Source organism: Macaca fascicularis, chromosome 4 (genome assembly GCF_037993035.2).
Source record: "Macaca fascicularis isolate 582-1 chromosome 4, T2T-MFA8v1.1".
Classification (NCBI taxonomy): Eukaryota; Metazoa; Chordata; class Mammalia; order Primates; family Cercopithecidae; genus Macaca; species Macaca fascicularis.
Genome location: NC_088378.1, coordinates 143,854,814 through 143,879,888, shown reverse-complemented (window position 1 = coordinate 143,879,888; position 25,075 = coordinate 143,854,814). Strand labels below are relative to the sequence as shown.

General features: G+C 35.2%; 1 protein-coding gene across 1 annotated transcript; it reads left to right on the top strand.

The window, feature by feature from the left end:
• Positions 1-8,237: 8,237 nt before the first annotated feature.
• On the top strand, positions 8,238-9,173 carry LOC102131244 (olfactory receptor 2G3-like). Its single transcript, XM_005553702.4, has one exon. The coding sequence runs from the start codon at positions 8,238-8,240 to the stop codon at positions 9,171-9,173; it is 936 nt and encodes a 311-aa protein (XP_005553759.3).
• The last annotated feature ends 15,902 nt before the right edge of the window (positions 9,174-25,075 follow it).

Genomic DNA, 25,075 nt, shown 5'->3' with positions numbered 1-25,075 from the left:
AGAGTTCTCATGGTAAAATGTTTTTAAAAAGAGAAATAGTATTAAAATGCAAAGATGGAGAAAGAAAATGGAACTAAAATTAATATAAACTTTTAAAAATGTAATTTAAAAATGTATATATGTGCAGATGGATCCTGATGCAATAGATTTGGAGATCATCCAAAAACTTGCTCTTCAGAGGACTGAACATGGTTATAGCACAATTCAGTAGCTCTAGGCACCTACAGAGGCATTGCCTTGGATTTAAACGTCTAGTTCTCAGAAAGGGGCTCTGTTAACATTTGATCTATGAGGAATTAATAACTACTCATATAATAGTTGTAATAGAAGAAACAGTGGAGAATTGTGATACTTCCATGATCTTGCTTAAGGTTATCTGCCAAATAGAGAGATGTAATCTTCTCTCAGAATGTGGTATTTCTACTATTGGGGAATAATGGTAACGCTCACTAATGACCAAGGTGTATGTTTTGCTGGATATCCCAATTTTATGAAAACCTGACTTATTAATGTAAACGTGAAACTGTGGTTTTTATTTATACTGTGTGGATAGTAATTGACAATGTAAATAATCTGAACAGGCAAGAATAACTGACTAGTTAACACAGACTACAATTAAAAACAGAAATTATATTTAGTTATTAGATAATTTGTAAGTATGTTTATAAGTTTAGAAAGAAATGTAAATGTGATTTATTAAGTAATGGAGCATGTTTTAATAATTGTATAGTATGACCTCTTGTTTTTGCAAGAACTTTATATATAAATTTGAGTGGATCCAAATGACATGTCAACAGTAGTTTCTTTAGGCAGTTATATTACCAGTGAATTTTTTTCTTCTCTCTGTTTCTGAAATATCTTCAATAAATATGTATGTCATGTGAATAAAGATATAAAATATTAAATTGTTGACTTCTTTTTAAAAGCCTTTTTCTTTTTTATTTATTTATTTATTTATATTTTCCTTCCCTTTTCTTACAAATTGTTGAGGTTTTTCTTAAAACAAATGTAATACATGCTTTTCAGGACAATTTATAAAATACACAAAAATCTAAAAATTAAAATCTAATTGAGTTATATTCTTGCAACCCAGCAATAATCAATGTAAATATTTGAGTTAATTTTTTTCTTTCTTTCTTTCTTTCTATATTATTATTATAATACTTTAAGTTCTAGGGTACATGTGCATAACGTGCAGGTTTGTTACATATGTATACTTGTGGCATGTTGGTGTTCTGCACCCATCAACTCGTCAGCACCCATCAACTCGTCATTTACATCAGGTATAACTCCCAATGCAATCCCTCCCCCCTGCCCTCCCCATGATAGGCCCCAGTGTGTGATGTTCCCCTTCCTGAGTCCAAGTGATCTCATTGTTCAGTTCCCACCTATGAGTGAGAACATGTGGTGTTTGGTTTTCTGTTCTTGTGATAGTTTGCTAAGAATGATGGTTTCCAGCTGCATCCATGTCCCTACAAAGGACACAAACTCATCCTTTTTTATGGCTGCATAGTATTCCAGGGTGTATATGTGCCACATTTTCTTAATCCAGTCTGTCACTGATGGACATTTGGGTTGATTCCAAGTCTTTGCTATTGTGAATAGTGCTGCAATAAACATACATGTGCATGTGTCTTTATAGCAGCATGATTTATAATCCTTTGGGTATATACCCAGTAATGGGATGGCTGGGTCATATGGTACATCTAGCTCTAGATCCTTGAGGAATCGCCATACTGTTTTCCATAATGGTTGAACTAGTTTACAGTCCCACCAACAGTGTAAAAGTGTTCCTATTTCTCCACATCCTCTCCAGCACCTGTTGTTTCCTGACTTTTTAATGATTGCCATTCTAACTGGTGTGAGATGGTATCTCATTGTGGTTTTGATTTGCATTTCTCTGATGTCCAGTGATGATGAGCATTTTTTCATGTGTCTGTTGGCTGTATGAATGTCTTCTTTTGAGAAATGTCTGTTCATATCCTTTGCCCACTTTTTGATGGGGTTATTTGTTTTTTTCTTATAAATTTGTTTGAGTTCTTTGTAGGTTCTGGATATTAGCCCTTTGTCAGATGAGTAGATTGCAAAAATTTTCTCCCATTCTGTAGGTTGCATGTTCACTCTGATGGTAGTTTCTTTTGCTGTGCAGAAGCTCTTTAGTTTAATTAGATCCCATTTGTCAATTTTGGCTTCTGCTGCCGTTGCTTTTGGTGTTTTAGACATGAAGTTTTTGCCCATGCCTATGTCCTGAATGGTACTACCTAGGTTTTCTTCTAGGATTTTTATGGTATTAGGTCTAACATTTAAGTCTCTAATCCGTCTTGAATTAATTTTCATATAAGGAATAAGGAAAGGATCCAGTTTCAGCTTTCTACTTATGGCTAGCCAATTTTCCCAGCACCATTTATTAAATAGGGAATCCTTTCCCCATTTCTTGTTTTTGTCAGATTTGTCAAAGATCAGATGGCTGTAGATGTGTGGTATTATTTCTGAGGACTCTGTTCTGTTCCATTTGTCTATATCTCTGTTTTGGTACCAGTACCATGCTGTTTTGGTTACTGTAGCCTTGTAGTATAGTTTGAAGTCAGGTAGTGTGATGCCTCCAGCTTTGTTCTTTTGACTTAGGATTGTCTTGGAGATGCAGGCTCTCTTTTGGTTCCATATGAACTTTAAAGCAGTTTTTTCCAATTCTGTGAAGAAACTCATTGGTAGCTTGATGGGGATGGCATTGAATCTATAAATTACCTTGGGCAGTATGGCCATTTTCACGATATTGATTCTTCCTATCCATGAGCATGGTATGTTCTTCCATTTGTTTGTGTCCTCTTTTATTTCACTGAGCAGTGGTTTGTAGTTCTCCTTGAAGAGGTCCTTTACATCCCTTGTAAGTTGGATTCCTAGGTATTTTATTCTCTTTGAAGCAATTGTGAATGGAAGTTCATTCATGATTTGGCTCTCTGTTTGTCTGTTACTGGTGTATAAGAATGCTTGTGATTTTTGCACATTGATTTTGTATCCTGAGACTTTGCTGAAGTTGCTTATCAGCTTAAGGAGATTTTGGGCTGAGACAATAGGGTTTTCTAAATATACAATCATGTCATCTGTAAACAGGGACAATTTGACTTCTTCTTTTCCTAAGTGAATACCCTTGATTTCTTTCTCTTGCCTGATTGTCCTAGCCAGAACTTCCAACACTATGTTGAATAGGAGTGGTGAGAGAGGGCATCCCTGTCTTGTGCCAGTTTTCAAAGGGAATACTTCCAGTTTTTGCCCATTCAGTATGATATTGGCTGTGGGTTTGTCATAAATAGCTCTTATTATTTTGAGATACGTTCCATCAGTACCGAATTTATTGAGTTTTTAGCATGAAGGGCTGTTGAATTTTGTCAAAGGCCTTTTCTTTATCTATTGAGATAATCATGTGGTTTTTGTCTTTGGTTCTGTTTATATGCTGGATTACGTTTATTGATTTGCGAATGTTGAACCAGCCTTGCATCCCAGGGATGAAGCCAACTTGATCATGGTGGATAAGCTTTTTGATGTGCTGCTGGATTCGGTTTGCCAGTATTTTATTAAGGATTTTTGCATCGATGTTCATCAGGGATATTGGTCTAAAATTCTCTTTTTTTGTTGTGTCTCTGCCAGGCTTTGGTATCAGGATGATGTTGGCCTCATAAAATGAGTTAGGGAGGATTCCCTCTTTTTCTATTGATTGGAATAGTTTCAGAAGGAATGGTATCAGCTCCTCCTTGTGCCTCTGGTAGAATTCGGCTGTGAATCCGTCTGGTCCTGGACTTTTTTTGGTTGGTAAGCTATTAATTATTGCCTCAATTTCAGAGCCTGCTATTGGTCTATTCAGGGATTCAACTTCTTCCTGGTTTACTCTTGGGAGCGTGTAAGTGTCCAGGAAATTATCCATTTCTTCTAGGCTTTCTAGTTTATTTGCACTACTGTGGATATATCTTTTCTTCTATTGTATTTTCCAACTGGTTACAGGATGTTTACAAAAATAGAAATCCCATTACCACAAGTGGAAGCATTTTATATGAAATTCAAGAATAAATTAAAAGAATGATATGCCATAGCCAACTGGAATTTATCTGAGAAATTCTTCAAGAGTGTTTCAATAGATTACTGTTCCAAATAATGAGTAAATAACACTGATTAAAATTCAAAATATCTTACCAATTTTTAAAAATGCTTGGTGACATGTGACATTGTAGGGAACAGTAGGAAAATTATTTAATGAGACAAAAATGTTTACTCAAAATTAAATCTACTATCATGTTAATTAGAGAAATACTAGAGAAATCTCATTAATATCAGGGAAAAGTAAAGATTGCCAGCATTTATCACAATTATTTACTCTTTTTAAAAATATTTACTACCTAGTATAATTTTGGAACTGTAACTGGATAAGAATTCTGAGACATGGGCATACATACATTTTAAAAGTCATGTGAAATTAAAACAGAACAACAGTAATAAATGCACTATAAAATTTTCATGAATCAGTACAATCAGTGGATATATTTCTGGGAAACGTATCACTGGAAGAGTCATAAACTTTGCAATAAAAATGCAATTGTCTGAAATAATTTAAAATGTCATAAATCTGGTATTTAAAATCAATGACAAAATAATAAATTACTTAATGGATCAAATGATGACCCACTAAAATAATGATGATATTAGATTACTGACTCAATGATTTAACTAATATATTAAATATTTAAAGGATTAAATATATAAATATTTCACTGCAAACTGTGAATCTTACTTGAAGAATGGGGAGAAAATGTAAATTCTTGCGTAAACTTGGGATTTGGAATTTTTTATAAATCAAATTAAAAGTCATGATGATATGCGATTTTTTACCTAACAGATTATAAGACAAAAATAATCATTGAATTGGAATTGGCAGGGGGGAGGTGGGGAGGCTCTCTTGCACAAGTGTTAAGAGACATAGGTGGATGTTTTAAAATTCTTTTAGATATGACAATGCCATATTTTTGACTCATATATTATTTCTAAGTAAATACATCATAGTATGTGTGCATATTTAATTATAAATCATATATTGAATTATAAAAATATTTTATCACAGCAGTTCTTAATATAAAGTAAAATTATAACAAATTTAGTAACCAATAATATGGCATTTACTCAAGTAATTTGGGACATCCTTGTAATGGAGCATTATTCAGGCACGGACATTATACATAATGGTAACTGATGTTGAAAAATGTTTATATTTGTTAAGAAAAATAACCAGTTATTAAAGAGAAACAAGTCTCATTTACCTGGTGTGTAGCTAGCTTCTAATAGTAAAGACATTGCTTCTTTCCTTTTTCTCCAACCATAGTGATGAACATAAGGATGTATACACTTGAGGGGCCTGAGCATGGGTAAAATAATTTGTCATGATATTGTCTCACTGCAGATACAGCAAATGTCCACTTGAGAAATGCCTCACTTCATGTTTCTCCCTTGAGAAAGCCCTGCCTGGACACTAAACACTCCAGGCTAATTGGCAATTTGGAGATACAGATCTCCAAGGTGTTGAGAGAACTTATATCCTACATACTTCTAATTTTTTTCTAATCTGATTTTCTCCAGGGACTATTGCCCAAGAAATATTTACTTTCACCAGACTTGTAGGTATTGGGCAGTGATATTCACTTCAGGGGAGAAACTCTAATATGCCTAAGTCATGTCACCAGAGATATTGTCTGCACACTGACAGAGGTGAAAGGGAGAAGGAGAATGATGAGAGAATGTAAGTAACCTGTCTTAATACCTCATGTCACCATTCCTTTCTCCCTCTTGAGTTGCCTCCAATCACATTAGTCAGCTTTGACTGACTTAGCTACTTCTTTTAATGATTCACTTTGTGTCTCCTACAGATTTCCTTTTAGGAGTCATTTCTAAGGTCTGACTTTTATGTATTAATATCAAATGTAGTCATTGTTCATACCACAAAAATAATAAGAAAAATGCACTGGGAAAACAAAGTTCTTGATCTTCTTGCCAAGAGGAAATGGATTTTCCTCTAGATAATTCTTCCTTTCCCAAATAGCACTTAATAGCCTTTCTTCGTCTTTCAGATTTGGAAAGATAGTTTTTCAGAATACTATTTTCTGATTAAAATGTATATATACACATAAGTATTTTATAATTTATATATAAATTTTATAATAATAAAGTAAATAGAAAAATTACATATAAAATGTATAAAATATATAGTTTCTCTTCATATATATGTATGTATATATGTGAGTGTGTGTATATATAATATATATAAAAAACAACTCTCCTTTTCAGATCGTGTTAAGAGACTTTCTTCAAGTCACAAGTCTTAGATTTAAACCATAGAGAAGGCAAATGGCTACACATCTCACCTCCAATTTGTAAGCTGGTTCTCAGTGAATTGGAGAGAGTACGATTTCATATGATCAAGATAGAAAGTTAGTAATAAGTTGAAAGGCCCTTGTAGAACCATTCCTTATAATACAAACATTCAAATAAAATTCAAATATAATAAAAATATATTAGAGGAATAGATGATTTTGATTTCATTGATAATTCTGACATATAAATAGTACAGTCATAAGAATTTAATGTATTAAATAACTGAAATATGATTTTTAGTGACTAGCACTAGAACACATCAATCTAGGATAAATTAGCATTGTATGTTAAGAAGCATTGGGAATAAGCAGAATATGGGAATCTATGCAACATGATTTTCCATTTTTTTAAGTAGAATTCTTTAGTATCCATATAAATTTAAACATTTAGTTTCAGAATTTAAAAATTTAAAACTTTATTTACCCCATTTAAATCACCATTTTACTTTCTGAAATATAAAATTATCTAAACAAAATAATAAATTTAGCCTTCATTATTACTAAAGATAAAAGATTCAGTAAGATTCTATGTGAAGGGCAGACAATTTTGGTGCATAGAGGATAATACCATTAATAAAATAGTAAGTGAAGCATGATGGAGTATATTATAATCCAGACAGTTTTTTTTTTAAATGTAGAACAATGGTGAAATGAGCTGATAAAGACATATTTTGTCTCTTCATAATCATGTGAAATAACACCTTGTCTTTAAATGAGTCAGAGTAGATGAGTTTTTAACTTTATTTTTAAACAAAAACATTTTGTGGCTATCAGTCTGAACAAATGTGTGCACTTCTGAATTTGTGAGTTTGCCTTTTGATGTGCATATGTTACAAATGTTTTATTTTTCAACTATAATAGATAAAGGATTTTGTGGTAGTCATGTAAGTTGTTAAATAAAGACAATAGCTTCCTTCCATATTGAAATTCATCTGTGTCTGACACTGTATCATTCTGATCAGAAAATTAGTTATACAAAATATTATCATAACCAACCTTGTCTATAAGACAGAAAGGACACAAAATATGTTAAACTTATTTTTCTGACCCACTTCCTCACTGTTATGTATTATTTTGCATTACAATTTCTGTTAGAATGATCAATTGTCACTAATAATTGACTACTGGGTATTTATAGTCTCAGTATTCAGATAAGTTTCTTCCTCCAAACAGAATTTCCTACTAACAGAATTGTATAGTCACCTGAACTGGGAGCTTTCTTTCATCTTTGAGTAGATTATAGTTAGTAATAATTTTCAACAAATGGGGAAAAGAGCTGATCATATAAAAAAAGGCTCACACCTGTAATCCCAACACTTTGGGAGGCTGAGGCAGGTGTATCATCTGAGGTCAGGGGTTCAAGATCAGCCTGGCCAACATGGTGAAACCTTGTCTCTACTAAAAATACAAAATTAGCCGGGCATGGTGGTGTGTGCCTGTAATCCAAGCTACTCAGGAGGCTGAGACAGGAGAATCACTTGAACCCAGGAGGCAGAGGTTGCGGTGAAATGAGATGGTGCCATTGCACTCCAGACTGGGCATCAGAGCAAGACTCTCTCTCAATAAATAAATAAATAAATAAATGCATAAATAAATAAAAATAAGGAGGATGGGCCAATGTTTATTGAGTCCAAAAATAATGACCTAAAGAATGTTTTTGTTTTTAAGAATGTCTTTTTAATAATTATTACTTTTTCCTTTTCAGAGAAACCCCTCCAGTTAAAAACCTCAGTTAAGATTTTACTTCAAATATTGTATGTGAGTAGTAACAATATTTCTCTAAATTGAATTCCCTATACCTATTTTTCTCTTTACCTTGGACGACTAATGGAAAGAAACAATCAAACATCTGGGGGAGATTTTATTTTGCTTGGATTCTCAGATCAGCCCCAGTTGGAGGTCATCCTTTTTGTGGTAGTTTTGATATCATATCTTCTAACCCTTGTGGGCAACACAGCCATTATTGTGATCTCCTGCCTGGACTCCAAACTCCACACGCCTATGTATTTTTTTCTCACAAATCTCTCCTTTCTTGACCTTTGCTTCACTACCAGCATTGTTCCCCAGCTATTGTGGAACCTGAAGGGACCAGCCAAGACCATCACACCCACTGGCTGTGCCATACAACTCTATGTGTCCCTCTCCTTGGGTTCCACTGAGTGTGTACTCCTTACTGTCATGGCATTCGACCGCTACGTAGCTGTCTGCAGACCTCTCAATTACACTACTGTCATGGCCCCATCACTTTGCAAGGCCTTAGCAGGAATAGCCTGGCTAAGTGGAGTAGGAAACACTCTCATCCAAGGCACCATCACCCTCCGGCTGCCTCGATGTGGGAATCGCCACCTCCACCACTTCCTGTGTGAGGTGCCTGCCATGATCAAGTTGGCGTGTGTGGACATTCATGCAAATGAAGTCCAGCTTTTTGTGGCCACATTGGTTCTCCTCCTTCTTCCTATGGCATTGATATTAGTCTCCTATGGATTCATTGTGCAAGCAGTGATAAATACTAAGTCAGTCAAGGCTTGGCGCAAGGCCCTAGGGACCTGTGGTTCCCATCTGTTAGTGGTGTCCCTCTTCTTTGGGCCCAGTTCGGCCATATACATTCAACCAAAGAGATCCTATGGCCGCAGCCAGGGCAAGTTCCTCACACTTTTTTATACCGTTGTGACTCCTACCCTCAATCCTCTCATATATACTCTGAGGAACAAGGATGTAAGAGGAGCCCTGAGGAGACTGCTGAGGAGGGAACAAACTTTCTAATGGAAAAATCAGGAAACAGTAACTTTCTGTGCTGGAATTTTAGATAATAAATATGACATGAAATGACTTCCAAGTATGCACATATTACAAATGTCGCTTGTCTCTCTGGCTCTATTTACATACAATATGGCTAACATAGTCTCGAAAAAAGAAGCAAGCATATAAATTCAAATTACCTAGCTCATGGAACCATGTGTGTGTGTGTGTGTGTGTGTGTGTGTGTTTACAAACATTTTAATACTCTCTCTTAATATCTTTGAAGGCTGAAGCATATACCAACATTGGCACATTTCGTAATGACCTACCCACTATATTGTGCCTACATATAGGATTAGGGAATTAAAATAATATTTAAACAGAAAATTTTAAAGTATTGATTACTGTAAGGAGAGAATTGTAGTATTTTCTTTGTAAAAGACTCACAGTGTAATATTATTTAAAACATTAAGTATACATTTTCTTTCAAGAAATACAGTAAAACAAAACTTGAAAATATATGTGTATGTGATTTTCTTTGTAGTAAAGGAACATATCTTTGAATTCACTTAAAATACTGTTAAGAAAAAATGAAATATTTCTTTTTAATACAAATAGAAATAATTGTATTATAAATAATTATTGAATAATTTAATGAAATATCCAATATTTTTAATGTAATTTCAGAGAGATTCAGGGCCTGCTTGAACAAACCTTGCACTTTATCCTATTTGACACTCTCTTGCTTCACTCAGTGTCTTTAAACACACGAACTCTTGGCCAAGGCAGCCTTGGTTTGAAATTTTGTTCCACTAAGTAGCTGGGTATAACCCTCTGCTCTTTACCCAACCTGTATATTTTTCAGTTTAATCACTTTGTAGGTTTGCAGTGAGGGTTAAATAAATTAATCCATGTGACATGCTGAAAAATTAATCACGGCACTGGTAAGTGCTAAATAAATCTTTAGAATTATTAAAATACTTTTCAAAAACTGTTTGGTGTTTAGAAACCTCGAGTCTTCACGTTCTTCCTCTATTATATTAAACATATGCTTGGTTTCTTTGTATTTGTTTTGTGTTTCATATTATATGGCACTTGATATCACTTTTTTTTTACTTGACTGGAAATACCAAGACCAACCAAATTCTCTCGTCACACCTCTTTGTATTAACACCAATTTGCACTTCTTTTTTTCCCAACTTTTATTTTAAGTTCAGGAGTACATTTTAAGACCAAATTTTTAAACTTTTCAAACTGTTCCTTTCATGTCTTATTTTTTTCTCCATGATAACTTTGAATATTCTACAATAATTAACTTTTCTCTATGACTATGCTATTCTAATAGTAAATAAACTCTAACTAAAGTATCGAGCAGTTCATTGAATGTTTATGTTGTTTTTATTACTAGTTTCTGTTTTTATTGTTTACTCAGTTATCTGACAAAAACACTGAAATCTATGATAAATTAATAAAGCTGGGACATTTATATTTATTTATTTTGAGACAGAGTTTCGCTCTTGTTGCTCTTTTTTTCCCAACTTTTATTTTAAGTTCAGGTTTGTTACATGGGTAAACACAATTTGCGCTTCTTATGTGCCCATTTGCACTTTGGAATTTGTGCTCTAAAAAACATGCTTGAGACTCTGAGTCAGAGTGCTGGTGTTCCAAGCCCCATTCGATCAATCTAATTAACTAGGGCAATACTTAAGAACCTCATTGTGCTATGTCAAGTTACAGGTTCCTCACCTGGACAGGAGTGGTAACAGTAGTTCCTAAATTACTTGGCTGTTGTGATCCATAAATCTGATAACCCAGGTAGAGTTTAGCCCAAAACCTGTGTCATGTTAATAGAAACCACCCAATAACTGTTAGCTACCTACACCACTTATGTAATTCTAAACCTAATAACTTAATGGACTTAACCCATTTAATAATCTCCTGTCTATCTTTAATCACTTTTCAGGAATCTAACTCAGCATAAACTCTAAATATGGGTCCTGTGTTACCTTTAGGTCTACCCTGCCCTCACATGCATAGAAAAGTGTTCTCAATACTGTCCCCTCATGTGTCTTAACCAATGTCCTCCATCTCATTCACATGACACTGCCCTTATTCACATCTGCTATCTTGCTTCCAGTGACTGCAAACATGTGGCATAGGCTGAAATGGGTTTATGGGCATGTTAAGTTTGGAAAGCAGAGTTTAATGTAATGACTGTGAGTGCCCTCAGCTGTGTAATACACTCTCTGCCTTACCACAGACCTTCACCCCTGGCCCACGGAGAACATATGGGTCACTCCTAGCCTTGAGGCACTTAAATTGTTGGTACCTATGACCAAATTTTTAAACTTTCCAAACTGTTCTCTTCATGTCTTATTTTTTTCTCCATGATAACTTTGAATGTTCTACAATAATTAACTTTTCTCTATGACTATGCTATTCTAATAGTAAACAACTCCTAGTTACAAATAAATTATAAAATTCCATAAAATCTGTTTCTCTACCATCTTGATTCAATTTATGTCTTATTTTCCTCAGCATGCCCTCAATCACCGTACATTAAGTTTATATTTAAATGCCCAGCAGTTTCTGGATATTTTTTTCTTTTTATCAATCTTATGTGCTTTATGTCATAGACACTGCTTAAAGTCAAACTTAAAATTCATGTAGTGCATAAATATGTCCTATTCACCCAAGCATAATCTCTTTCTCTTCTGCGGTGTCATATTATTTTTCATGACATTAATAACTATGTGGGAAATAGATACCTCCTGAGGGATTTAAGTATTCTATTATAGTTAGAGGAGAGAAAATATAATCAGAAATGATAGGAGATACACTTGGAAGAATAAGATGTACCAAATCCTGGAGGATCTTGTATGCTAAGGAGCTTGGACAGTCCTGTGAGGTTCTAGGAGGCTATCATGTATTATATAAGGTTCTGGACACTAGAATCCCACCAGAATAGGTTTTCACTCCCACAGAAAGTTATTTAACCTCTAGAAGATAAAGTTTCCAAATTTATAGTGACTGAAATAATAGTGCAAATTTTATACATAAGATGATGAGGAGTGAGACAATACATATAACAAGCTTTGCAGAGTGCCCAGCACCTAGTAAAGCTCAATACATATTTACCTGTTAATATGTTCACAATGAGACGAACTCATTAGGTATTATTAAAACAGAAAAAAATTATTTTCCTATTATCTATACTGCCCATGCCATGGTAGCGATTCTTTTCATGTTCCTGGATTACATCTTTAAAATGTCTTGTGACTTTTCTGGTCCCTTTCAAATGATAAAAAAGCCAAACTTTAGTAATAAAATATTCTCATATCAGTAATTAAAATGTCTGCCTTCAGTTCATAACTAATTTGCAACTAAGACCCCTCAAATTTAGACCTGTTCTAGTCTGAGCTCCTATGGGGACGTATGAGGGTTATCCGTGTCTCTAGTTCTCCATCTCGTACATGTTTCTCTCTGCCTTTAGCTTTATAAATGTGGTTTCTGAACCTGCCAGGATAAAACTCTGCAGATGGGGAAAGGGGAAGTTAAGCAGCAGGGTTTACTTTACTATGTATTATAGCTCAACACTGCTTCAATCAGTCTCTCACATTTATGTATTTTCAGACATGTATTATTAAATCTGCCCACTTTGTTCACCAGACAGCCACCAATACCTACAAAATTCTCTAAGTCATTCCACTGAATTCCTCCTACCAGACTTGAGGTGGGGAGCAAGAATGTGCAACACGATCCTCACCAAATCTACCCTTCATCTTATAGGTCACACCTCTAATCTTCCCAGTCCGCGTAGGAATAATCAACTAAAGGCCACCATAGTGGGTGCTCATGATGTTTTCCGTGGATTTTTTCAGCTGCCTTGGCACATATTAAGGGCTGTCCTCTGCAGCTGACAGACAGATACACTCTTTGAAAAACCTGGTGAACCCAATGGCTAGTTCTGATCGGTTAGTTGTGACCAAAAGTAACCCATGTTAATTCCAGACCAGAACATTTAATTGCCAAAACAAAATCCTCCAAGTTGTCTCTCTCTTACAGCTACGAGTAATGTTAAGGATGCTGGCAACTCTGTCAGGCTGTGATCTCGAGAGGGAAGACATGTGTCAGAGTTCCTTGCTAAACTTAACAGACATACGCTGTCAGCGAGAAACAAATATTTATTGTTTTAAACCATGGAATCTTTGAAAGTCCTACCTAAGTTTGTGAGTACCTTCGTTTAGAATTTGGAAATTCTTGCCAACTACTGTTTCCTGTTGACTTTCATGAACTCAGCTGAAACAGAAACTGAATCCTATACAACAAACTTTTATGGTGATATAATTATAATATTGCATGGTAAAGACGAGAAGGCACCTAGGAGAAAGAGCACAATGATAATAATATGAATGAGAGATGGTGATATTCCTAACCAGCATTTCTCTTGCTTTAGAATATAGGAACACCTGAGAATGTGTCCTGTAACACAAGTCTGAAAAATGCTCATTTATAGAATGGTGATTGAGATAAGTAAAGAAAGTGGGAAGTGATTTAAGACTATTAAGAAAGAATACACAGGATTTGCTGATAGGAAGAAATCCAGAATGAACTTTCATTCTATCATGGGAAACAGGTATAAGGTCATTTACTTCACTAAAATGGAAACTACAGCCTTAAGAGCTAGGTCACTTTCATTTCAGTCTACTTTATTTTCACTTTTTCTCTGTGTCTTTACAGCTGTGTTCTACTTCCCATCTTTTCTTGCCTCCATAAGAACCTAAATTCTTCAGATTTGTTCTTTTCTCCTTTCTCTTTTGTCTCAGCTTTTCCTATTTGTGTCTCTCCTCTGATGATATAAAAATACTCAAATATCTTATATACTTAAACTCATACATATTTTTAGTCTTTAGTTGCATTTAGCTACTCTTCTCTGTTTTTCATTTTAGCTACAGACAAAATTTATAAAAGAATAAACTTCATTCCTTGTACCTACTGCATCCATAGACAATCACTACTAAAACCTGGATACTCATAAATTAAACCATAACTGCCAAAGAATCAAAAACTTCTCTGACATATTTGGACAGTAGAATTAAATTTGCATGGAATTTAAAGTCGTAGCCTCCCATGTTTCATAATGCATGCAAAACTGTCATTGATTTCTACAAGGGCACTCTCCTCCTTTATTTTATTGTTATTATAATTTTATTATTTCTTTTCTTGTCTTTATCCCATCAATCACTACATTACACCTACTGTTTTCACTCAAGTGGATTTAAAGTACTTTTCCCAATATAAGTTGTTCCTTGGGAGAATATATAGTGTTACATGAAGTACTTTTTATTATCAAAAAAATTCAATTTACATGTTCTTTAGATAGTATCAGATTTACTAGATAACTAGAACAACCAAATGTGTTTGTAAATTAATAAATATGCATTCATGAATCAAAAAAGAAATCACACGATAAACCAGATGCATTAAAATGATAATAAAAATATAATAATAAAATACTATGCATCATAGCTTATAAGATGCAGAGTGGGAAATATATAACCTTACCTACATGTTATGGAAGAAAGGTAGAAAATCAATATAAAAAGTAGACTCTTAAGAATATGTAATAAGAATGACAAACTAAACTCCCCAAAAATAGAAGAAAGGAAATTACAATCATAATAGAAAGTAAATAAAAAACAGCATACAACTGAGAGAATAAGGTAAAACATACATTTTTGCAAGAAATTAGTACAATTCATAAATTGCTGGTAAAATTGTTCAAAAAAATAAAAAAGAAAGCACAAGAAACCATTGTCAGTAATAAGTTTGACTTTGAGCAGTGTATATGACGTAAAGTACTTAAGGTTGATAGAAAGAAAAAAATATCCAGGAATTGCTGGGCATTTAAATATAAATTTAATGTAGGGTGATTGAGGGCATGCTGAGGAAAATAAGAGATAAACTGAATCAAGATGGTAGAGAAACAGATTTTATGGAATTTTAGAATTTATTTGTAACTAGGAGTCATTTACTATTAGAATATCATAGTAATAGAGAAAAGTTAATTATTGTAGAACATTCAAAGTTATCATGAAGAAAAAAAATAAGACATGAAAAGAACAGTTTGGAAAGTTTAAAAATTTGGTCATAGGTACCAACACTTTAAGTGCCTCAAGGCTAGGAGGTGAACCATATGCTCTAGGTGGGCCAGGTGTGAAGGTCGGTGGTAAGGCAGAGCGTGTATTACACAGCTGAGGGCACTCACAGTCATTACACTAAACTCTTCTTTCCAAACTTAACATGCCCGTAAACCCATTTCAGCCCAAGCCACATGTTTGTAATCCTTATTGGAAGCAAGATAGCAGATATGAATAAGGGCAGTGTCCGTGTGGATGAGATGGAGGGCGTTGGTTAAGACACATGAAGGGACAGTATTGAGAACATTTTCTATGCATGTGAGGGTAGGGTAGACCTGAGTGTATATGTGTTCCCTTTTCTCCACAACCTTGCCAGCATCTGTTACTTTTTGACTTGCATTTCCTAATGATCAGTGGTGATGAGCTTTTTTTCATATGCTTGTTAGTCGCATGTATGTCTTCTTTTGAGAAGTGTCTGTTCATGTCCTTTTCCCACTTTTTTATTGGGTTGTATATTTTTTTGTTTTTTTGTATATTTTTTGTATATTTTGTATATTTTTTGTTTTGTAAATTTGTTGAATTTCCTTATAGATACTGGCTATTAGACCTTTGTCAGATGCATAATTTGCAAATATTTTCTCCCATTCTGTAGGTTGTCTGTTCACTCTGTTGAGTTTCTTTTGCTGTGCAGAAGTTCTTAAGTTTAATTAGATCCCATTTGTCAATTTTATCACAACCCCTGTGATATTTGGAGTAATAGCATTCTCTCCCACTTCTGGATATTAGGAACAATATCACAAAAAGGTTGTACACCCTTTGTAACATTGGAAGTAATATCATCCTCTCTCTCCCTGGATATTAGAAACAATATTACAGGAGGGGTGTACATGTACACTCCCTGCCATATTGAGAGTAATATCATCTTCTACCCCCTCCCCCCAGATATTTAACACAATATCACAGCGAGGGTGTACACCCCTGCAATATTGGGAGTAATATTATCTTTCCCCTTCCCCTGGATATTAGGAGCAATATCACAGAGTGGGTGTATACCCCTGTGATATTAGGAGTAATAACATCCTCTTCCCTTCTGGATGTTAGGAACAATATCACAGTGGGAGTGTGTACTCCCTGCGACATTGGAATAATATCACCCTCTTTCCTTCTGGATATTAGAAACAATATCACAGGTGGGCTGTACACCTCCTGCTATATTGGGAGTAATATCATCCTCTTCCCTTCTTGGGTATTAGGAGTTACATCACAGTGGGGGGGGGGTGTAAAAACACTATGATCTATGATATTCAAAGTAATATCTTCCTCTTTCTCCCTTGATATTAGGAACAACATCATGGGGGAGTGTACACCCCTGCGATATTGGGAGTAACATCATTTTCTCCCCGCCTGGATATTGGAAACGATATCGCCTACACCCCCTGCGATATTGGAAGTAATATAAGTCATATCACCCTCTCCGCACCCCAGATATTAGGAACAATATCACTGGGAAAATTGTACACCCTCTGAGATATTGGGAGTTATATCACTTCCTCCCAACCCAAATAGTAGGAATAATATCACAGCAGGGTGTACTTTCCCTGCAATACTGACAGTAATATCATCCTGTCCTCCCCCGGATGTTAGGAACAATACCCAAGGTGGGGTGTACAATCCCTAGGATTTTGGGAGTAATATCATCCTCTCATCCCCTAAATATTAGTAACAATATCACCGAGAGGGTGTACACCCCCTGCGATATTGGCAGTCATATAATTCTCTGCCCCTCCCCTGTCGTGTACTAGGAACAATATCACAGAGGGAGTGTACACCTCCTGCGATATTGGGAATAATATCATCCTCTCTCCCCCGGATATTGGGAAAAATATCACAGGAGGCGTGTACACCTTCTGCGATATTGAAGGGAATATCATCCTCTTCCTCCCTTTGTATTAGGAACAATATCATGGAGGGGGTGTAAACTTCCCACGATATTGGATGTAATGTTATCCTCTCCCCTCTTGTATATTGAAAATAATATGACAGGGGGTGTGTACACCTGTGCGACATTGCCAGTAATATCATCCTCTTTCCACCTGGATATTAAAAATAATATCACAGTAGGGTGTACACTCCCTGCGATATTGGTAGCAATATTATCCTCTCTTCTCACGTGTATTAGGAAGAATGTTTCAGGGGGAGTGTTCACCCCCTGCGATATTGAGTTTAATACCATTTTCTTTCTCCCTGTGTAATAGAAGCAATGTCATGGGGAGGAGGTGTGAAGCCCATGCGTTGTTGAGAATGATATTATCCTCTCCCCTCCTGGATATTAGAAACAGTATCACAGAGGTATGAACACCCCCTGTGATATTTAAAGTAATATCAACTTCTCCTTCACTGGAAATTAGGAAAAATATCACAGGCGTTGTCTAAACCTGCGATATTGGGAATATCATCTTCCCCCAGATATTAGGAACAATATTATAGGGGGAGTGTACGGGGGTGTACACCCTCTGCGATATTGGGAGTAATATCATCCTCTACCTCCCTGGATATTACAAACAATATCACAGAAAAGTTGTACACCTGCTGCGATATAAGAGTAATATCATCCTCTCTCCTCTGGATATTTGGAAAAATATCACAGTGGGCGTGTACACTCCCTGCGATATTGAGAGTAATATCATCCTCTCCCCTTCTGGATATTAGGAGCAATATCATAGGGGGGTTGTACACTCCCTGCGATGTTGGGTGTAATAACATCCTTTTCTTCCCTGAATATTAGGAATACTATCACACTGTGGGTGTACACCTTCTGCGATATTGAGAGTAATGCCATCCTCTTCCCTCCAGATATTAGAAACAATATCACAAAGGGGGTGTATACCCCTTGAGATATTGGGAGTAATATCATCCTCTCCCAAACTGGATATTAAGAACAATATCACAGGGGCGTTTACACATTACTGAGTCCTTACTGTCCGGTTTACACCAACTGTGACATTGGGAGTAATATCATCCTCTCTTCTCCTGGATATTAGGAACCATTTCACAGGGGGCTGTACAGCCCCTGTGATAGTGGAAGCAATAGCATCCTCTCCCTGCCTTGATATTGGAAACCAAATCACAGGAGGGGTGTATATCCCCTGCAGTTTTAGGAATAAGATCATCCTCTCCCAACCCTGAATATTAAAAACAGTATTACAGAAAAGTTGTGCACCTGCTCCGATATTGGGAGTAATATCATCCTCTCCCCCTCTGGATATTAGCAACAATTTCACAGCAGGGAGAGGATATTATCCCCAGTATTGCAGGGTGTGTACACTCCTTTTGTGATATTGTTTCTAATATCCAGGGGGGAGAGGATGATATTACTCTCAATACCGCAGAGAGTGTACAGCCACCCTGGGATATTTTTTCTGATATCCATGGGGAAGAGGATGATATTACTCCCAATGTTGCAGGGAGTGTCCAGTAATATTGTTTCTAATATCCAGGAGGGGCAACGGAAGTTTATCTCCCTCTTCATACAGTTGTGACCCCAACCGTCAATCCCCTCGTCTACGCACTGTGGAATAAAGACGTGAAAGGAGCACTGAGAAGATTATTTCACAGAGACTTAGGCAAATAAAAAACGAAGCAGAGTACAAAGCACTCAACTTTTTTCACAAAGGAACTTTAAAGATCATCATGTATAATTCTTCACTCCAGAACTTTAACTGTCTCTAAAAGAACAGATGTAATCTTCTTCGTCTGCATTACTGTATTTCACTTGGCCTCAGAACTGTCTATCATCTCCAATCTCTTTCCAGACTTCTTTTGAGCCCATGTAAGGCAATATTCCCCCATACCTTTTAAATCTCCATGAGTCACATCATTTCTGTTTCTCGCTCTCCCTCCCTTCCTGTGCTTTTCTTTAGCCTTCCTTCCTTTCTTGCTTTTTTCCTTCCCTTCCTTCCTTTTCCACCTTTTATTTCTTCTTTTCTTCTCATTTGTATGATGTGTTTTACAGTCATTTTTTCCTGGCGCTTCTACATTACATCCCTTCCCATGAATATTCTAACAATTCCTGAAAACAACTAGCTCTAAAATGTGTTTCTCATTTATCACAATAAAAAGCTTGCATTTACTTCGTGGGGAATAGTGGAGAGATTAGACTAGAGAATTTGGATTTTAACTCTACAACTCCCTTTTTGAGTTTCTGTAAATTTTATTGGATTTTTGGAGCTAATTTTACTTAGGAGTAAAAAAATAATGATCTTGACTATTCTGTTAATTAAACTATTAAAATATAAATAAAGCACCAAGTAATACATGATCAATAAAAATTAACTAATATACTTTTGATCTTCTACTTCTTTAGTCATAGTATTCTTCATATTTTGATCTAATATACGCTTATTGCTTTCAATTGTATCCAATTAAAATTCTCACCTAGTCTATAATCATTTACCGACTTGTGTTTATATACAAATGGAAAACAAATATCTGAAAATATAAGAAAAATAAGTCAAACCCTGTTTTGTCTTTATAATATGGAAAAAAACATGATTTATTTTCTCTACTAAGTTATGGAAGTGTGACACGCTTACCTTTAATGGTGACAGCAGAGTTGAAGGTGTCATTTCCAGAAGTACAGATACTCTAGTGATGTAGTAAAAAAATATTATTTGAACTTGGAGACACCAGAATCTATAGCCTATCTCCACCATTTATATATCAGCTGAATAAGTCTGGTAAATGATTTAATATCTCTCAGCCTCAGTTTCTATAATGAGAACATTTCTAAAATGAGGACAACCTCAAAAATTCATTGTACTTTAGTAGATAATTAGAAGGTAGACAGCAAGGACTCAGTAAATATCAGTTATGATTAATAAACTGTTGATTTTCTCAGTAATAATCATATCAGATTGAGTAGCCTTGATGGCAAACATACAGATGTTTTCCAGTCATACATTGTGTGGATAGTCACTAGTCATTGTTAATACTCCACTAACTTTACTTGCAATAATCAAGCAAGTTCTGCTTTTGACATGTGACCAAATATGTTTAACTGTTTTATGAAAACATGCACTTTTTCATAGACAAGACAATAATAATCAGTCTACTATTATGTAATGATTTTGACTCAACTGTGATCTAATGATTGTCACTCAATTATAGTGTTTGATTCTTGCTTTGATTTCTGTTGTTCCCCATTCCCAGAGTACAAGGGTAGATGTATTCCTCACTTTGACATAAAACTCAATTTCTCAACAAAGATATCCTTATGCAAGCATTATGCAGCACACTTCATGTTTAGTCATCTAGTTTGCCTTCCAGCCTATAAGCTGGATTCATCTATGATAGTCCTGATTGGCAAAGTTCTCTTGAAAGCTGTGCTAGCATGAGCTGTTACTCACCTGTATAATTTATTCATTTTAATGTTTTTTTCTTATGTTTAATATTTATAACCATAAGTCATCTCTTTCCCTCTATTATCTCGTTACCCTTTTTTATTTTTACAACTTACTTGGCTGGGCATGGTGGCTCATGCCTGTAATCCTAGCACTTTGGGAAGCCATGGAGGGCAGATTACCTGAGGTCGGGAGTTCAAGACCAGCCTGGCTAACATGGTGGAACCTCGTCTCTACTAAAAATACAAAACAGTGGCGCGCGCCTATAATCCCAGCTACTCGGGAGACTGAGGCAGGAGAATCGCTGGAACCCAGGAGGTGGAGGTTGCAGGGAGCCGAGATCATGCCACTGCACTCCAGATGGCGCTACACAGCGAGACTCAGTCTCAAAAACAAACAAACACCATTTATAAATTACATAAAAACTCAGTCAATAATAAGTTTATATGACATAAAATGAACTGTGATCTCTACCCTTTAAGAGTTGCCCTTTAAACAGAAATATGCACTAAGAACTGATGTGTCAACTTATAGATGAGATTCATTCAATCAGTAATAGTTTATGTACCACTATAGGTTTATCATTGTGAGTGATTAGAAGATGCTAGCACTGTCCACAAATAATATACAATATTCCTCTAAAAGGTATTTCATGACTTATAAAAGAATTAAAAAGCAATTTAAGGTTTTACTAGATGCAAAATAAAACAAGAAGGCAAGCATATTGAATGTCTATGTGTTTGAGAAATTCACAGTAAAGAATAGATCTGCTACTGACCACTGAGTATTATTTTGAAAGAAGAAATAAAACTGCAAACATATGTGGAGTAAAGAAAACTACATTCCAGATGAAAACATCCTGAACGTGCTAAGGATAAGAGGTCATTATCTCTGGAAGATAGAAATCAGGTCATTGGCTTCCAATGATATCCATCATGAGTAAAAACAATATGATACCTTACATTTTTACAGCTATAACTGTATATATATATATAACTGAGACAGAGTCTCGTTCTGTCTCCCAGGCTGGAGTGCTGCAGCGCAATCTCAGCTCACTGCAACCTCCACCCCCCGGGTTCAAATGATTCTCCTGCCTCTGCCTCCCAAGTAGCTGGGATTACAGGCATGTGCCCCCACGCCTGGGTGATTGTTTTTTCATGCTTAGTAGAGACGGGTTTTGGCCATGTTGGCCTGGCTGGTCTCAAGCTCTTAACCTCTGATGATCCTCCCGTTTCGGCCTCTCAAAGTGCTAAGATCACAGGCATGAGCCACCGTGCCCAGACAACTGTACAAATTTTTAATGAATAAAATGTTAAGGTGCAGTTTTTCAAACTCAGCACAAATTTTTCTCATTATCATAATCAGTAACCTAAATAGTATGACAAATAATAAAGAGTTCTGATTAAGCGTGGTACATGGAACGGAAGTGTTTATTTCCATTCCGTTATAAACACCCTACAAATTATACTAAATAAAAATACTATAAATCTAAAAGAATAAATAGAAGTAGAGAGGAGCTGAAAGCAGAGAAAAGGTCAATAAGCTTTTGTAAGATAGAAAATAGATGAAAGGTAGTAAGTGACTTATGAACAAAAATATGAGACCTAACTGCTTTTAGAGGAATTTGGGGTGGGAGCAGCAGTAAGAATAAAGGGAATTTGTACTGCAGAACCCTGCAGTATCATTGGAGGCTTAAGAAGGATAAACATTGTGTTTCTAATAAGGCAAATGCAGAATGAGGCTAAAATCAGAACAATTAAAAAATGTGCCTAAAAGATGGATACCTGCCCCCTCCATCTAAATGTACTAATTTATGACTTAGCCTGTAAATTCTGCTTCCCAGAAATATATAAAGCAGGGTTGTAACCTTGACACGAGTTACTCAAGGCTTCTTGGGTTTGTGTTTCCCTGTGTCACACAACTACTTATAATGGTTCAGAATTAACGTGTTTGAAAAATTTTATAGAGTTTGGTTTCTCCGCTGACATGCCTTAGAATTTTAACCCACAAGAGGCAGGGATATTTCTTTTATCTACTGATGTGTTCCAAGTGCACAAAGCAGTATCTGACACTCAAAAGTACTGAATTTTTGAAAATGTCAGATTAAGTTAGAAATATTTAAGAAACTGCCAGATAAAAATGCAAAAGCTGAAAGTGCTTATGTGGAGAGGGAGTGGAACACAAGTTGTTGTTTTTTTAAATCCACGTAGAACTATTTGACTTTAAATTACATACATATGTTACTTTGAGAAACAAATTTGTATTTAAAACCATGAAGTTTTAAAAATAGAGGAGTAATGAAGATAATTTGATTAGGTAAAACGTTGGTTTATTTCATTTCAGATTCCAAGCACATTTTTTTCATAATAGAATTAAACTCTACATGCACGCGTCAGGAAACTTCCCAGGAAGGTCATCATAATGCTGTTGTTTTGTGCTCATTATTTTACAAATTCAAAAAATGTAAAAAATATAAGACAAGAAATATACTCAATAAAGATATTTATGGGGCAAACAAATCCCTCTTCCACTCCTTACTCCATCTCACCATTTGCCATTTTTCACTTTTCTGAAGGTATTCTGTACACATATTAGTGTATGTGGGGTAGTTCTGTATGTGTGCATGCATTTTAATAGATACATTTATTTATATATGCATATTGATAGGTTAGTAGATAGATAACATCTTGTGTCATCTTATAAATATGATCCTGTAACTTTTTTCTCCTTAAATATATCAATTGTCTAACTACAGACTTGCCTCGCTATTTTTAATAAATGCGTAATATTACATTATGAAGATGTGTTTAACAACTTCAGGACTGGTAGTCATTTATGAGATGTGTAGCTCTTTACTAATGCAAACAATACTGCAACAAAGGTCTTTATACACCCACTACTGAATGAATATGTGCAAATTTGTGTGGTGTGAATACTTCTATGTATCAAATATATCAATAATTGAAGGCCTTTTAGTGATCTTAGGTATTTTGCCTAATATTTCTACATTTAAATTTTTGTTTTGAAATTAATTTAAAAGTAGGAATTTATTTATTTTTTTCCTGATTTTAAATCAACTGGCGCACATACACTCCATTGAAACGTTCTGCCTTTACCTAACGATATGAAATTACTCCTTTATGATAAAGTAAATCTCTACACACATTTGAATTCATTTCTGAAGCCTGATATGAAATGCTCTCAAAAACTTTGCTTCATATTATTTGAGATCAAGTTGACTTAGTAGTTCTGACAAGTATACTTTTTAAAGTAAAGAAATACAAAGTCTGGTATTTAAGCTTATCTGTCCAAGAAGACTGCTTAAGTATTTATAAACAGTCTTAGCATTTTCATGTCTACTATTTTTCCTACTATTCCAAGAAGATTGTAACAGAAAAAAAAGGCTAATATAATGGAGATAGTGGGTCAGAATATATGTTGAATTACAATTTCAACCTTCACTCTGAGGGGCCTGGATTAGTTATGCCCAATAACTTGGAGGAGGAAAAACTAGATCAAATTGAAAGCATTGGTTTGTGTTCCTAGTCTACCTGTCTGTAATCTTGGGAAACTTTGATGTTCTGAGTTTTGGAATTGTCATCAGCTAAATATGAATAATGAAAATGTATTTTCCTAATTTACATAGTGACAATGTTATCCAATGAATCAATACGTCTTATGTTTGTAAAGTATCATATACAATACATTAAGTGAGAATGAGGAAACACTATAGGAAAAAATAGAAAAAAAATAAAAATCATATTTTAAACTTAGATTATTTTCACGAGTGCATGAAGTTGTCATATCTTTATCAGAATAATAAGTATACGTGAAGGAAAAATTCAGCTATTTCATAATCCATATTTTAAAAAATCATCTTGACATTGGTTCTGTTTAAGTGATGAATTACATTTATTGATTTGTGTGTGTTGAACAAGCCTTGCATCCCAGGGATGAAGTCGATTTGATTACGGTGGATAAGCTTTTTGATGGGCTGCTGGATTCAGTTTGCCAGTATTTTATTGAGGATTTTCACATCAATGTTCATCAGGGATATTGGCCTGAAATTTTCTTTTTTTGTTGTGTCTCTGCCAGGTTTTGATATCATGATGATGCTGGCCTCACAAAATGAGTTAGGGAGGATTCCCTCTTTTTCTATTCTTTGGAATAGTTTCAGAAAGAATAGTACCAGCTCCTTTTTGTACCTCTGGTAGAATTCGACTGTGAATCTGTCTGATCCTGGGCTTCTTTTTGGTTGGTAGGTTATTAATTACTGCCTGAATTTCAGAACTTGTTACTGGTCTATTCAGGGATTAGACTTCTTCCTGGTTTAGTCTTGGGAGGGTGTATGTGCCCAGGAATTTATCAATTTCTTCTAGATTTTCTA